This window comes from Pantherophis guttatus, chromosome 4 (assembly GCF_059756535.1).
Source record: "Pantherophis guttatus breed Tessera chromosome 4, ASM5975653v1, whole genome shotgun sequence".
NCBI classification, from domain to species: domain Eukaryota; kingdom Metazoa; phylum Chordata; class Lepidosauria; order Squamata; family Colubridae; genus Pantherophis; species Pantherophis guttatus.
Window position 1 is genome coordinate 70,271,543 of NC_142066.1, and position 17,037 is coordinate 70,288,579.

The 17,037-nt window shown below is 41.2% G+C and overlaps 1 protein-coding gene across 3 annotated transcripts in view; it reads right to left on the reverse strand.

Moving 5' to 3' along the window:
* Positions 1–17,037, reverse strand: part of CNTNAP2 (contactin associated protein 2) — a 1,550,102-nt gene that overhangs the window by 521,903 nt on the left and 1,011,162 nt on the right. For all 3 annotated transcript variants that reach the window (XM_060691806.2, XM_034416464.3, XM_087892376.1), the window contains exon 12: positions 1,783–1,902. In XM_060691806.2, coding sequence (XP_060547789.1) covers positions 1,783–1,902 — 120 coding nt within the window. The remainder of the gene's footprint in view (positions 1–1,782; positions 1,903–17,037) is intronic.

A 17,037-nucleotide genomic window follows, 5' to 3' on the forward strand; every position in this document is an offset into this window, starting at 1 on the left:
GCGTCTGACTCTTGGCCACTATGAAACAGCACTTTTCAAACAGCTCCTCTATCTTGCACTACCTCCTTCAAATCTTCCATGGTCATCTGGATGTCTACTTTTATAGCAGGGGTGGGTTCTACTTACCTTTACTATCGGTTCGCAGCGGGCCGCACATGCGCTCTTCTGCGCATGCGTAGAAGCGTTTTGATGACATTGGGGTCGGTGGGCAGAGCCTCCCGCCGGTTTTACTACCGGTTCTATAGAACCGGTGCGAACTGGGGGCAACCCACCACTGCTTTATAGCCAATGGGTACTAGAGTGGCCCTTCTCCCTTTTCCACTGATAATTTCCAGCATGATTGATTTTTTGAGGGAGTCAGCTCACATGATATGGCCATAGCAAAAAATATGTTACCTTTTGTTTGGCAATCTTGGGTTTAAGTGACATTTTTGGTTATGCTCAGTCTAAGATTTCTTTATTTGTGATTTTTGCAGTTCATGGGACGCATAATAGTCATCTTCCCACCACTACCATCATGGTGTGGTATGATTGGACTTTGTGTGGGGAAATATTTTACATACTAGTGTAAAACAATTATGTTTCAGTTTAGGTGTGAATATATTTCCATCCCCTAGTTATTAATGAGTAAGTCCTACTAAGTTTAATGGGATAGACTTTGAGGCAATACTTCTGTATTGCAGAAATCAAATTTAGGACTTAAAGGAATAAATTCCACCCAAGATGCCAATTATAGACAATATGAGCCGAGGTGGCGCAGTGGTTAGAGTGCAGTACTGCAGGCTACTTCAGCTGACTGCTAGCTGCAGTTTGGCAGTTCAAATCTCACCGGCTCAAGGTTGACTCAGTCTTTCATCCTTCTGAGGTGGGTAAAATGAGGACCCAGAATGTTGGTGACAATATGCTGACTCTGTAAACCACTTAGAGGGGCTGTAAAAGCACTATGAAGTGGTATATAAGTCTAAGTGCTATTGCTATGACTAACAGAAAATAACAATTTTCTCTTTCTATATTTGGTTGATTAAGTGAAGCAAGGATACTAAATAAAACAATAAGTAAAACATTTTAGCCCTGATCAATAGGCTATAGAGTACTTGGCAGAGTCAAAGCAAAAACCCTTTGAGACATATTACACGCAAGACAGTATCAAGCACTGTGATATCATGTCAGAGGACAAAGATACCTAGTACCTTTGAAAACTATATAATTATTGCTGTCAGGTTTAAGACATAACGCAATTTAGTCTAATGCCTACACTGCTATTCTATTATTGTATTGCTAAGCAGAGAAAAACCATGATTTCTCAGATGGCTTGATCTGAAAAAGGAATATAAACTACTCTGCTTACATGTTTGGCTTGCAGCACTTGGCTAAAAATCTGAGTGCCATAATGATTAGAACATAGAACAAATGTGATTTGAAGTCTTGCTCATCCATGTTAGTATTTGGTCCAGCCAAAGGAAGAATTTCTGATTCATTTTTTCTATCTACAGATGCTTGGCTTGAGGTTGTTCACAGATCTGATTCTTGACTACAGATTTGATTTTGCTGTGAGAGATGAAATATATAGAATTTGTTCTAACAGAAAAATCCTGGGTTGTTTCTTTTTAGGAAACATTACCTAGGAGAGTCTTTTTTTTTTTTTTTTTGCTCTCATAATAATTTTATAAAGAAAGAAAGTGATTGTGGTGTTTTATATTCTGTATTGCATTTACAATATAAAACAAAGGATCTGACCTGTTAGAAACATAAGAAAAAAGTTCCATTACAGAGTACAGTTACCTGTCATATCACAGTAAACTTTCAAAGGTCCCAGTGCACCACTGCCATCTGGATCTATCCAATAAGAACCTGTTGTTTTGCCCAAATGCTTATATGCTTCACAGGAGAGTTCATAAAGAGCTGAAACAAACAAAACCAGTAATTCAAGTAAGTAACCTACTTGAGATTCAGGAAAATTATATATTTAGAAAAAGTCATAACTCTGTAAGAAAAGCTGTAAAAGAAGCACTGTAAAACCCCATTGCATTGTAAAACCCCTTTGCTTGCACTAGAAAACTGACATCAGGCGCGTCTTATTAATTAGCATCTGAGCAGAAAATATTGCTTCAATTGCTAAATAGAGATGGTTTGATGGGATCAGAAAATATGGAACTGATTCAGGAAAAAAGCAAATATTATGTGTTTACCTACTTATAACTGCATACTTGTTTCATAACTGCAATAATTATTCATTTGTCTGTTCCATTTTTGTTTATGTATTTATTAATATATTTATTTGTTTGTTAAATTTATTTGCCGCCCATCTTGCCAGGGGCTACTCCAGATGGCTTACAACAGTAAAATGGAGAAAATAAAAAAATGTAAACATAAGAAATAAGCATAATAATATCAACAAGGAAAGTACCTTGTAATATGGATGGAGGTGGAGCAGAAGTACAAGTGGGAGTTAGGTCAACTGATTAAGCAAATAGCCACCTCCAGTGTAGTACTCTCCTACTGGGGCTCCAGGTCAACAGCAGAGTCAGGCCTCCAACTTTCTAAAAGGATAGGGGGGCAAACCTCACCCCAGAGGACAGCATGTTCCAGAGGGTGAGTGCTTCAATAGCGAAGCTATTCTCCTGGATCCCACCACCCAGGTTTCCTTAACTGAAAAGGTCCACAGCAGGCCTCCTTTGTCAGTTGTGGAGTTTAGGCTTGTATTAGCAGGATGGGATGGTCCATCAAGTAACCCTGACTCATGCCATGGAGGGCTTTGTAGGTCATAACCAACACCCTGATAAGCACCCAGAAGCAAACCAGCAGCCAGTGCAGCTTACAAAGCAGTGGTGTATCATGGGTTATTTTATGACCCCCAAAACTGCTTGTGCCATCACACTTCGTACTAATTGAAGCTTTCAAATTTATTTCAAGGATAAAGGTAAAGGTTCCCCTCGCACATTCATGCTAGTCGTTCCCAACTCTAGGAGGCGGTGCTCATCTCCATTTCTAAGCCAAAGAGCCAGCACTGTCTGATGACAATTCTTTAGTCATGTGGCCAGCATGACTAAATGTTGAAGGCCCACGGAACACTGTTACCTTCCCACCAAGGTAGTCCCTATTCTTCTACTTGCATTTTTACATGCTTTCAAACTGCTAGGTTAGCAGAAACTGGAGCAAGTAACAGAAGCTCACTCTGTTATGCAGCACTAGGGATTCAAACCGCCGAACTGCCGACCTTTCTGATCGACAAGCTCAGCATCTTAGCCACTGAGCCACCGTGTCCCCATATTTCAAGGATAGCTCCATGTAAATCTCATTGCAATAGTCTGGATGAGAAATGACTAGGGATTGAGTGACCAAGTGCAAGGGAGCATAAATTGAAGTTGTGCAAAGGCTCCCTTAGCCATGACCACCAGCTCTCTTTGGACAGGAGTCACGAATCCAGAGAACACCTCAGTTGCAAACTGGGTGGATAGTGCAACCCTATTTAGAACCAGATCTCCATGCACCTAAAGCCATTTGGTTTTGCCAGGGTTTAATCATAGCTTGTTGTCCCCCAACCAGGCCTCTGCAGCCTTATGGCACCATGAGAAGGAAGTATCAGCATCACTTCGGTCATCAGATGTGGAAATATAAAGTTGAATATCATCAGCATATTGATGATATCTCAACCCATGCTGACAGATGATCTTACCCAGTGGCTTTAAGTAGATGTTAGGCAGGAGTGGAGAGAGTATCAAGCCCAATGGCATGCCATAAGAGAATGGCTGGGGGCTAGATCACTCCTTCCCTATCAACACTGATTGGGATTAGCCTTGCAGAAAGGAGCCAAATCAATATAGAACTGTGCCACCCAACTCTAAACTCTGCAGCCACCCTGAAAGGATACCATGGTTGATGGTATCAAAGGCTGATAAGAGGTCAAGGAGAGCAAGAATGGTTGTACTACCACACTTCCACTCTCACTAGAGTTCATCCATAAGTGTGACTAATGTGGTCTCTGTCTCATAATCAGGCTTGAAACATGCCTGAAAAGAATCCAAGAAATCTGTTACATCCAGAACCCTCTGAAGCTGCCAAGCAACTATCTTTTGTGTCACCTTCCTTACAAAGAGAAGATGGGAAAATGGACAAAAGTTGTTTAGACATGTGGGATCAAATGAAGGTTTTTTAAAGGAATGGGTAAACAAGGGCCTCCTTGAAAGACCCCAGGAATGAGGGATGAGATATTTATTTATTTATTAGATTTCTATACCGCCCTACTCCCGAAGGACTCAGGGCGGTGCACAGCCAAACAATAAAAACACATACAATACAAAATTTAAAAAATAGAATAAAATCAAATTAAATAATTTTGGCCCCGACAAATTTAAAACCCCAAACTTTTAAAACCAATTTAAAATTGAATATATAAATACTAAAAAATATTTAAAATTTTAAAAATCTTTTATAAAAGAGGGGGAAAATTAGGCCAGGCCGGCCTGGTGAAATAGTAAGGTCTTTAAGGCGCGGCGGAAGGTGCGCAGATCCGGGATCCTCCGTATCTCTGGGGGGAGCTCGTTCCAGATAGTAGGTGCCCCCACAGAGAAGGCTCTCCCCCTGGGGGCCGCCAGTCGGCATTGTTTGGCTGACGGCACCCGGAGGAGCCCCTCTCTATGGGAGCGTACCGGCCGGTGGGAGGCTATTGGTGGTAGTAGGCGGTCCCGCAAGTACCCGGGTCCTAAGCCATGGAGCGCTTTAAAGGTGGTAACCAAAACCTTGAAGCGCACCCGGAAGACCACTGGGAGCCAGTGCAGCTCGCGCAGGAGAGGTGTTACATGGGAACGCCATGTCGCTCCCATTACCACCCGCGCGGCCGCACTCTGCGCCAGTTGGAGCCTCCGGGTGCTCCTCAAGGGGAGCCCCATGTAGAGAGCGTTGCAATAGTCCAGGCGGGAGGTGACAAGGGCATGAGTGACCGTGCGTAAAGAGTCCCGATCCAGAAAGGGACGCAACTGGCGAATCAGGCGAACCTGATGAAAAATCCTCCCGGTCACGGCCGTCAAGTGCTCTTCTAAAGACAGCCGTGAGTCCAGGAGGACGCCCAAGTTGCGAGCCCTCTCCGTGGGGGCCAATGATTCGCCCCCAATAGTCAGTGATGGCGTCAACTGACTATATCGGGACGTCGGAAACCACAGCCACTCAGTCTTGGATGGGTTGAGCCTGAGCCTGTTCCTCCCCATCCAGATCCGTACGGCCTCCAGGCACCGGGACATCACTTCAAGGGCATCGTTGGGGTGATCCGGGGTGGAGATGTACAGCTGGGTGTCGTCAGCGTACTGATGGTACTCCACCCCGAAACCACGGATGATCTCGCCCAGCGGCTTCACATAAATGTTGAACAGGAGAGGCGAGAGGACCGACCCTTGCGGCACCCCACATATGAGGGGCCTCGGGGTCGACCTCTGTCCCCCTGTCAACACAGACTGCGACCGGTCAGAGAGAAAGGAGGAGAACCACCGCAACACAGTGCCTCCCACCCCCAACTCTTCCAACCGGTGCAGCATGATACCATGGTCGATGGTATCAAAAGCCGCTGAGAGATCTAACAGGACCAGGACAGAGGAGCACCCCCTGTCCCGAGCCCTCCAGAGATCATCAACCAACGCGACCAATGCCGTTTCCGTGCTGTACCCGGGCCTGAAGCCCGACTGGAACGGATCCAGATACGTCGTTTCATCCAGGTGCTGGGGGAGCTGTTGCGCGACCACACTCTCAACAACCTTCGCAACAAAGCGAAGATTGGAGACCGGACGATAATTTACCAACATTGCCGGGTCCAGGGAAGGCTTCTTGAGGAGAGGCCTCACCACCGCCTCTTTCAAGGCGGCGGGAAAGTCACCCTCACTCAGCGAAGCGTTTATAATCCCCTGGAGCCAGCCTCGTGTCACTTCCCGGGAAGCCAGTACTAACCAGGAAGGACACGGGTCCAATAAACAAGTGGTCGCGTTCAGTCTACCCAGAATCCTGTCCACGTCCTCAGGGGTCACAGGATCAAACTCATCCCAGATAACATTCTCAAGACCTGCCCCTGTCTCTCCCCCTGAGACTACCCAGTCGGAGTCCAAATCTTCCCGAATCTGAGTGATTTTGTCATACAGATACTGAACAAAATCCTCGGCTCTACCCTCCAAGGGGTCCTCCCGCGCTTCCTGGTGGAGCAGGGAGCGGGTCACCCTAAAGAGGGCGGCCGGGCGATTATCTGATGACGCAATAAGAGCAGCAAAATAACTACATTTCGCTGCTTTTATCGCCACTAAGTAATTCCTAATGTGGGATCTTACTAGTGTCCGGTCAGATTCAAGAAGACTGGCCCTCCAACTACTCTCTAGGCGTCTTTTCCGGCGCTTCAACTCCCTCAGCTCCTCGGTAAACCAAGGAGCCAATTGAGATCGGCGCCGGGTCAGAGGCCGCAAAGGCACGACCCGATCCAGAGCACCAGCAGCCGCCCTATCCCAGGCGGCCACCAGGTCTCCAGTCGAGGCGTGTGCCAGAACCTCAGGAAATGGCCCAAGCTCCGTCTGGAATCTGTCAGGTTCCATCAGGCGCCTGGGGCGGAACCATCTGACCGGCTCCGCCTCCCTGCGGCGGGGTGCAGCGGTTTGAAAGTCGAGACGAAGGAAGATATGGGATGAAGAAACATATGTTTGTAACTTTACATGGGCTGAACAGTTACCAAATTTGTTTATTGTAATAAAGATTGGAAGTCTCGTCTTTAGATATTTCTTTTTTTTAATTATTTTCTCTTTTCTTCTTTCTTGCATGCTTAATCCTTCCTATTCTCTTTTCTTTCTGTAAGTTTACTTTATATCAGTTTTTACTATTGTAATGAAAATCCTTAATAAAATTTATATAAATGGAAAATAGAAAATCCTTAATAAAATATTTTCTATTTATATACATTGTATGAGGATTTTGATTACAATAGTAATTGCAAAAAACTCTGATATTTTGAAACATCTGGTAGCTGAAAATTTTCTTTTTCTCACTCTATCATAGGACAGGAATGTTCAGTGGCAAAATAATATACTATTGAAATTATTTCTAGGTAGAGAAGATGATTAGACAGAGATAGAGTCAATGAAGAAAGCTTTCATTTACCAAGAAAAAGAAATGTTCTCTAGTCAATGTGAGTCAATGAAAATAATGCATTTTGAAAGATTACTTTAATTCAGATTTGAATAAAATAATCAATTTAACCGTATGTATTTCTATCTGCAGCCAATGATCTTTGTAAATTATCACCATTTATATTAACAAGATTCACTGTATTCTTTCAGATTCTTTGACCTTACAGGGAAAAATACTCTTTTTTTTAATCCACTTTAAAATGCTAAACTTTCTTTAAACACATATCTAAAATCAAAACTTTCTAATACATCTTTTTCTTTTAACGTCTTAACACACATGCTTTGAAATTCAGTATTAAATTTAGGTCCCTCCCTCCAAACTACCCTCATAAAATTTTTTTTTTTTGTATACCTAAATATATATATATATATATATATATATATATATATATATATATATATATATATATATTCATAGATTGTCATGGGTACAGATATGCAAGTCTTGGTGTATTCGGGTCTTCTCCCGTGTAAGATGGAGAGCACTTTGGAACGGTTCAGCAGAATCTTATTTATTTATTTATTTATTTATTTATTTATTTATTTATTTATTTATTATCACCTGCCATCATCAGGCTTATGCAAGGGGTCTTCTGCAGCAACTGCCGTTACTATTTCAAATCTGGTGCTGGTAGTCTGCTTTGCTGGGATGGCCCCACCTCTTTATTCTGATTGGTTGGGAGTCCCAGTCTGTTCTATTGGCTTGGCTTCAGGTGTATGGTCGGTTTTTCTCCACCAGGTGGCAGGGTTTCATCTTTGTGGCTGGCTGGAATGTGATTTGGCTGGAGGTCTCGGGGTGTGTGTGTCTGGCTTCTGGGGTGTAGATTTTTCTGTCTGTGGGTGCTGGGACTCATTTGTTGATAAGGGCTAGTTTCCAGATGTCTGGTAGACGGGAGGTATCGTCACGTTTATTCATGGGGCGTTTTTCTATTTCAATGGTTTCCATAATTATTCTCTTGTTGAAGTGTTCAGTTTTGGAGATTAATTTGGTTCCTTCAAAATCAATTTCATGTCCTGTTGCTTTAAGGTGCTGGAAAAGGGAGGAAGTTTTTCCTTCTTTTCTGACTACATTCTTGTGTTCTGCAATATGTGCATTTATTCTCCTATTAGTTTGTCCAATGTATGTGGCTCGGCAGATTTTGCATTGCATTTCATACAACTCCTTGTTTTTTAGCTGGATCTTGTCTTTGGGGGTTTCTTAAGATGTTGGCTATTTTTTGGTCAGTGCAGAAGGTTGTCTTGATATTGTGTTTGTGGAGAATTTTGCTGATTTTATCTGTGGTGCCTTTGATGTAAGGAAGGAGGACAATGTTGTTGTCCTGTTCTGTGTCTTGGTTCTTGGGGGGGTGTCTCTCTTTGGAGAAAACCCCTTGATAAACCTGATGATGGCAGATGAGATTCTGCCGAAACATTGCCAAAGTGCTCTCAATCTTACACGGGAGAAGACCCAAATAGATCATGACTATATATATATATATTCTTTAAACCAATACATCACTTTTAAAAACTTTCTCTTAACACAGATACTCTCAAATACATTTTTAATAACATTTTGCATGCTTTAGGAATTATTTAGGAATTATATATATTAAAAACTTACATTTTCAAATATTAGATTAAGACCTTCTTTTGGTTACAAGTATCCAACAGATAGAAATCCATCCTAATTCCAGTTAACTAGTTAAGATTAAATCATTCCTTCTAGCTTGTCTTCATGAAGTAAAATCTTTTTCTTCTCTGGAAAGTTTATCAAGAAGTTACAAGCTTTCCTTTTTCACAAGGATTTCTCAGCCTTGTTAATGTCCTTAAAGAAAAAATCCCAGACTTGGGATTCTTAAAAGTTGCAGATTTTCTTGAAGCTCTTCTTTCAGTTGTGTGGAGAGATTTATATTTAAACCGTCATAATAAGAATTGGTTTCAGATTTATATTGCAAAATCGCAGTTGACTCCTCTGCATTTTCAGCTACCTGTGAAGATGTCTTGGTGGCTTGGTAACTTTCTGCATGTATTTGCATCTCTAAAGTAGTTTGAGAAGTTTTTAAAATCATCCTTAGAGCACACCTGATCTACAAATTGGTGGATTTTCTTTAGAAAATTTTCAAATAAATCTCTAATAATTTTTTCCTCCAGCTTAACTCCCTCTTTGGGCAAAGAGTAGCTTTTTTGTAAGTCACTTAGAGATTGCTAATCGTTCAGAAACCATAAAAATCAGAAAGTTTTAGTCACCCACAGCAAATCAACTTTCTGCCTTTATGTTTCTCCATCAGCTTTTTTTGGGGGGGGGCTCCACACTTCCTTAGCAGCCTTTCTTCTTGTTGTTTAACATTGAAGAAATGGCTCAGCAAGCTGTGATTAAAGAGAGCCTCTTTTAACTTAGTAAAGATTAATCACTTAAAGGTGATTAAGAAATGAAAGGCCCAATTTACTGTCCATTTGAAAAGTAAATTTCAAAAAGGCTGCTTCTTCAACGATGAACAGATTTCAGCTGCTCTCCCCCAGCATTCATCATGCGGTTGCTTTGAAACTCAGCTCCTGAAGTTACTTGCAGACCTCAGCTGTATCGGAGTTTCCCTCACCCAAGAGAGTCATAAACTGAAGGAATGCCAGTTCCTGTCATTAGTAGCTGAAGAGCTACAGCTCAGGAAAAAACCCTTCAGGGATCTCTCCCTGGTCCAGATAGGCATCTTCACCAGACATCTGTGATAGTTTGAAGACTAGATTTAGTCTATGCAAACAATTTTTTCTGGAAGCATGATAAATATCTCCAAATATTATTTTTAGTCATAAAATAAATAATAAAGGAAAGATGCATGCATTCATATTCCATCCATATAAAACATTGGATATATCATTTAATCATCATTCTTTCCCCTGAGTCATCTTTAATGTTTGCTGAGAGGAAGTGACCCATAATGTAGTTAGGTAATTTAATGATTAACTTCAATAACAGAAAATGTTTATCAAAGAAATGGGTTAGGTGCATTCTTCTTGGTAGGTTTATGATGGTTATCATTGAAATTTTAGCAATACCAAAATGACCATACAGAATAAAGGAAGGCATTTTTATTAATGTCTAAAGGGAAATTATGCACAGAGAAAGAGGCATAACTATTAACAAAGGGCATTTTCAAAGCTGTATTCCAGTATTTGAGGAGTTGCCACAAAGAAGAGAGGGTCAACTTATTTTCCAAGCACCAGAAGACAAGACAAGAAACAATGGATGGAAACTAATCAAGGAGAGAAACAACTTGGAATTAAGGAGAAACTTGCTATCAGTGACAGCAATTAACCAGTGGAATAGCTTGCATTCAGATGTTATAGGTGCTTCATCACTGGAGGTTCTTAAGAACAGACTAGACAGCCACCTGTTTGAAATGGTATAGAGCAGTGATGATGAACCTTTTCAGCACTGAGTGTCTGGGCCGCAACCTGAAAGAGGAGCTGGCCAGGTTGCACGCACGCCCCCAAAAACGAACTTCTGGTTTCAGCTACTGAACTTCCGGTTTCAGCCAGCTATTCTTTCGGGTTTCTGGAACATATGTGTATGCGATGATCAGTTGGCTAGCATGTATGCTCATGCAGGAAAATGGAAGACCAGCTCTTCCAGTTTCTGGCACTGCCGCATGCAAAAAGGCCAGCTGATTATCGTGTGCTATAAGGTAGAAAGCTATACTAAACGAGCAAGGGAACTTAAAATCAAAACAGGAACTAAAAAATCAAGGAATTGACTTGGACTGGTGGCCATATATCCAAATACAAATGAGACATAAGAAAGATGCAGAAAGATATGGATTCTATAAGGAACCCAAAGAATTGCTAGGGACAGATGATAAATTAAAAAAGAAAATTTATGATTACTTATTGAACTTTAAAATGGAAAAAGAATATGTAAAAGAAACCATGATAGTATGGGCAACATTTTTTGGGTATACCATAGAATTAGACAATTGGCAAAAATTGTGGGAAAGAAATTACAAATTAACCATGTCAATAGCATACAAAGAAAACCCGTACAAAATGTTCTATAGATGGCACTTGCCACTAGCAAGAATGGCAAAAATGTTCCAAAATATGTCGCCAGAGTTCTAGAAATGTAAACAGGTATTGGGATCCTATTACCATATGTGGTGGATGTGTCCAACGGCAAAACAATATTGGTCAAAGATAAAAAGAAAGTTAGAAGAGAAGACAGCACAACATATAGATCTAAAACCAGAACTGTTTTTACTAGGTATACTACTGGGGAAATACAACAAAAGAATTACATACTTAATGTTACATGTAATAATAGCAATGAGAATAACATAGGCACAAAATTGGAAAAATGAAAGTATACCGATAGATGAAAAGGTAATAAAGAAAATATTAGAATGTGGGTATAACTATAAAGAGTGTTATGGTATAACTATTAGAATAGAGGTTATAACTAGAATGTACAAGATTATGTATATTTAAAAGAGACTACATTGTATAATTATAAGAACAATGGTTATAATCAGGATGTATAATACCATGTATACTTAAAAGAGACTTGATACACTGCAACACTGCAACTGTTGTGTACTGCAACAACAGTACACTGTTGTTGCAGAAATGAAAACGTGATGTATAATAAAGGAAAATGTTTAATAAAAATATTTTTTTTAAAAAAGAACCCTAATTATGACAGTGGCAGATATAGTCATTGTTCTCTGTTGTGGATTACAATGCCTTCCACTTTGTCTTTCCACCTGTAAGCAAACAATAAGGGTCTCTCCATATATGGATATTAGTGTTAGATGAATCTTGGAAAATTAAATCATTTTCAGATTCAAAGAGGGGGAATGATAGGCTGTCTGTTAAAATGAAGCAAGGTTATGGCATGCACTTAAAAGAAAACTGGAATGCCTGTAATTGTGGAGTCTGTCTGGCAAGAACAAAGAATGTTTATTCACAGAGAATATGCATGCATAAGACTTGAATCAATTCTAGATGGTTAGAGTAATAAATAGGTGATAACAGTAACAAAGAGTTAGACATCTTGCATACCTCAGCTAGAAGGTAGGAATACTGATGGCCTGGAACAAATAAAATGTGTATTAGATAATTCCTAGAGCCAAGGTTTAGGAATAGGGACAACTAGAGGCCAATAGGACAATTGTTAGATAATTACTAAAATGTTTATTAGATTATTTGTTTTATGCAGCCAGAATACCACATCCAGTTTTGGTCACCACACTATAAAAAAAGATGTTGAGACTCTAGAAAAAGTGCAGAGAAGAGCAACCAAGATGATTAGAGGACTGGAGGCTAAAACATATGATGAACGGGTTGCAAGTACTCGGCATGGCTGGTCTAATGAAGAGAAAGACCGGGGAAACATGATAGCAGTTTGAGGGGCTGCCACAGAGAGGAGGGGATCAAGCTATTTTCTAAAGCATCTGAAGGCCAGATAAGGAATAATGGATGGAAACTGATCAAGGAGAGATTAACCTAGAAATAAGGAGAAATTTTCTGACAGTGAGAACAATCAACCAATGGAACAGCTTGCCTTCAGAAGTTGTGTGAGCTTCATCACTAAAAGCTTTCAAGAAGAGACTGGACTGCCATTTGTCAGAAATGATATAGGGTCTCCTGCCTGGGTGGTGGGGTTGAGTGAGGACTCAACTTATTTTGTATCCCTAAAAGAATTACTAGTCATGCAAGTGTGATGGGCAATATAGAAATTTGATAAAATAAATTAAATACATTAATAAATATAAATGGTTATTTTGATTTTCTACTATTCCTTATGGAGAAGCATTCAAAATCTTCCTACCTGTATGCTGCTTCTGAATGTAACGTAATCAAATGTTCAAAACTGGCCTTTTGGTTCTGAGCCTAGAAATCCAACAACTATTATTGTACGATAGCGGGTGGATCAATGCATCACATCTGTAGTGAATAACTATTGTGGTTTCCTCTGATTTCTCTAAATCAGAGGCTGGGGAGGCAGAACAGATAATCAGTAGAAATACCCAGCAAACATTTAGATACTTACTGCCACTCCAGGAGATAATGAGTCTGAACAGGTGAGAACCAATTCAGGTACTGATTCTGGCAAGGTGCTGAATCCAAGAAAACAATGACAGCTATAAAGGGCTAAGCAAAGGCAATCAGCATGACTCCTTGACAAGAGAGGACAGCAATGCCCTAATCAAGCCATGGCAACACTGAGAGGATTGGGGGCAATATAAGAGCAGCCACTAGAAGCTTGCCCTTTATTCCCTCTCTTGAAAACCTGACCTAGGTGCACTTCTCTTACTCCTTGCCCGTTTGGGGCAAATCATATAATTCTCTCTTATCAAAACTTTAGATTGTCACAGAAAACACATCTCTACCATTCTCCTGTTGATTTAATTTCAAGGAAAACTCTAAGTTCAATAAAAGCTTTCAATTGTATATTTGTAGTCCTTTTTTTTTTTGCATGGCACAAGATAATAAAATTGGTAGGTGTCATGTTTTTGTGGTTTGAATACAATAAAATCCATTTTTTCACATTGTCCAGTCTCAATGCTAAGCAAACAAACAAACTGTATTTCCAATTCCATATTAAACTTGTTAAATGCACTCTGAAATATGCATCGGCTATGGATACACAAAACGATTAATAATAGTAATAATGGCATAATTTAGAAAAGATACTTTTAATTGCTCTTTAGGTCCAAAGGAAGCAATTAGTACTTTTCCTATCATTATCCTTGGTAAGAAGCACAATTGTCTATTTAAGCAATTTTTTTGGCAGCAGATTGTATGAATTCTCATTTTAAACTCTTTGCAATCAATGAAACATATGCTTTGGAAGACAAATGCTGCACAAAACAGCAATTTCCCACCAGTTGATAAACAGTTGATAAAATAAATATTTAATTTATTTAATTATAGATTATCTTAATTTATTAATATTATCACTATGATTTTCAAGCATGTTTAATTCTGTCTTTCTAATCTTATAGAGCATGAACATAATTTTGATATGATACTTGTTTCTTTTTTTTTCATACAAAGTAATCTCCACTAAATCAGGACTTTGGTTTATGTAACTTGGCACTGATGAGCAACAGATGACCACTGTCAGGGCATTTATTAATCCCATGTTTGGCTCTGGGACTAATTACCCTGGTTTAGAGAAGATGAATCAAGGCTTATTCCTTGTTGCAATAATCTGAAAAGAAACGCGAGGAAAAGGTTTCTAATAAAACTCATTTATTTGTTATAAAGAAAATAAAACACCTCACTAACTAAGAAAAGTTAATTGTTACATTTTTGAAAGTAATTCGGGCCGGCTATCTCTTAGCCGGACCTTGCTGGAAAGAGAACAAAGGAAAGAGAGTGTGAAGAGCAAGTGAAGGAATGTGGGTGGATACGGAAACACGTAGCTTACTGATAAGAAGTTGGCAAAGCTACGGAGACTCTGATAGTCCAGAAATAATGAGCTCATCTGGTAAATAAAATAACGCAGTGACATTCCCCTTCTTTTGCCAGTTGAGCGAATATCAGTTCATCATCAAATAAGGCACATCTTCTCACGCAGATACTCGTGTTGAGCTGCTGGAAGTGGTTTGTTGAGCATATCAGCAATTTGATCATGTGTAGATACATATTGCATTTTGACAAAACCTTTTTTCACTAAATGTTTTATGTTTTGGTAACGGATGTCAATGTGTCTGGACCTAGAACCTGTGAAATGAGATTCAGAAATATAAACCACCGATTCATTGTCTTGCATCACGGTGATCGGTCGGATTGGGTGTGTCCAGATATTTGTGACTAAAGCATCAAACCAAGTTAGAGAATTACATGCATCTGAAACACAAGCATATTCAGCTTCAGTAGATGAACAATAAACAAAATTCTGTTTACGTACTTGCCAATAAACAGGACATCCATTTAAGAACATCATATAACCTGAAGTACTTTTACGTGATTTCTTATCACTTGCCCAATCAGAATCTGCATAACAACATAATTCTGCATAATCAGAATGTGTTGGTTCTAACAATAACTTCATGTGTTTAGTGTATTTTAGGTATCTCAATAATTTCTTAATACATGTCCAATGAAACTGTTTTGCCTTACCTACGTGTCGAGATAAGAGATTAACACTAAGTGCAATGTCGGGTCTGGTCCAACTACTAATGTATAACAGTGACCCAATGACTGAACGATAAAGTGTTTGATCCTCGAACTCAGGACTTTCTTCTTGTGTCAAGTTGTGAAAATCTGTTTGCATGGGTGTCTTTGTTGTGTTAGCATCTTTCATGTTGCAATGACGCAAAAATTGTTCAATTTTATCTTCTTGTGAAATAAATAAATAAATAAATAAATAAATAAATAAATAAATAAATAATTTTATTTCTATACCGCCCTTCTCCTGAAGGACTCAGGGCGGTGTACAGCCAATTTAAAAACACAACACACAACAATAATTAAAAATTAAAATAATTACATAGATTTGGCCGATTTAAAACCCCAAACATTTAAAATACCCCAACTAAAATTATTAAGTTGATAGCCCTGCCTGGCGGAACAACAGGGTCTTCAGTGCGCAACGAAACACTCGGAGGTCGGAGATCTTGCGTATTTCCGGGGGCAGTTCATTCCACAGGGCTGGGGCTCCCACAGAAAAGGCCCTCCCCCTGGGTGTCGCCAGCCGACATAACTTGGCTGATGGCACCCTGAGGAGACCCTCTCTGTGGGAGCGGACTGGTCGGTGGGAGGCTATTGGTGGCAGAAGACGGTCTCGAAGGTACCCGGGTCCTATGCCATGGAGCGCTTTAAAGGTGGTAACCAACACCTTGAATCGCACCCGGAAGACCACTGGGAGCCAGTGCAGCTCGCGCAGGAGGGGTGTCACGCGGGCACAACGAGTTGCGCCCATAACCACCCGCGCGGCCGCATTCTGGACCAGTTGGAGCCTCCGAGTGCTCTTCAAGGGGAGCCCCATGTAGAGAGCATTACAATAGTCCAGCCGGGAGGTGACAAGGGCATGAGTGACCGTGCGCAAGGCGTCCCGGTCCAGAAAGGGCTGCAACTGGCGGATCAGGCGAACCTGATAAAAGGCCCCCCTGGCCACGGCCGTCATATGCTCTTCTAAAGACAGCCGTGCGTCCAGGAGGACACCCAGATTGCGAGCCCTCTCTGTGGGGGGCAAAGATTCACCCCCAATAGTCAGCGATGGCACCTGCTGACTATATCGGGACGCCGGCAGCCACAGCCACTCGGTCTTGGACGGGTTGAGTCTGAGCCTGTTCCTCCCCATCCAGACCCGCACGGCCTCCAGGCAGCGAGACATCACATCAAGGGCATTGTTGGGGTGGTCTGGGGTGGAGATGTACAGCTGAGTATCATCAGCATACAGATGACACTTCACCCCAAAACCACGGATGATCTCACCCAGTGGCTTCACATAAATGTTGAACAGAAGGGGCGAGAGGACCGACCCTTGTGGCACTCCCCATGCAAGATGCCTCGAGGTCGACCTCTGCCCCCCTGCCAACACGAACTGCGAGCGGTCGGAGAGGAAGGAGGAGAACCACCGCAGAACGGTGCCCCCTATTCCTAACCCTCTTAACCGCCGCAGCATGATACCATGGTCGATGGTATCAAAAGCCGCTGAGAGATCTAATAGGACTAGGACAGAGGAGCAACCCCTGTCCCGAGCCCTCCAGATATCATCCACCAACGCGACCAATGCCGTTTCTGTGCTGTGCCCCTGCCTGAAGCCCAACTGGCACGGGTCTAGATAGATAGCTTCATCCAGGTGCCCGGGCAGTTGTCGTGCCACCACACTCTCAACAACCTTCGCCACAAAACGAAGGTTGGAGACCGGACGGTAGTTAGCTAATTCAGCCGGGTCCAGGGAAGG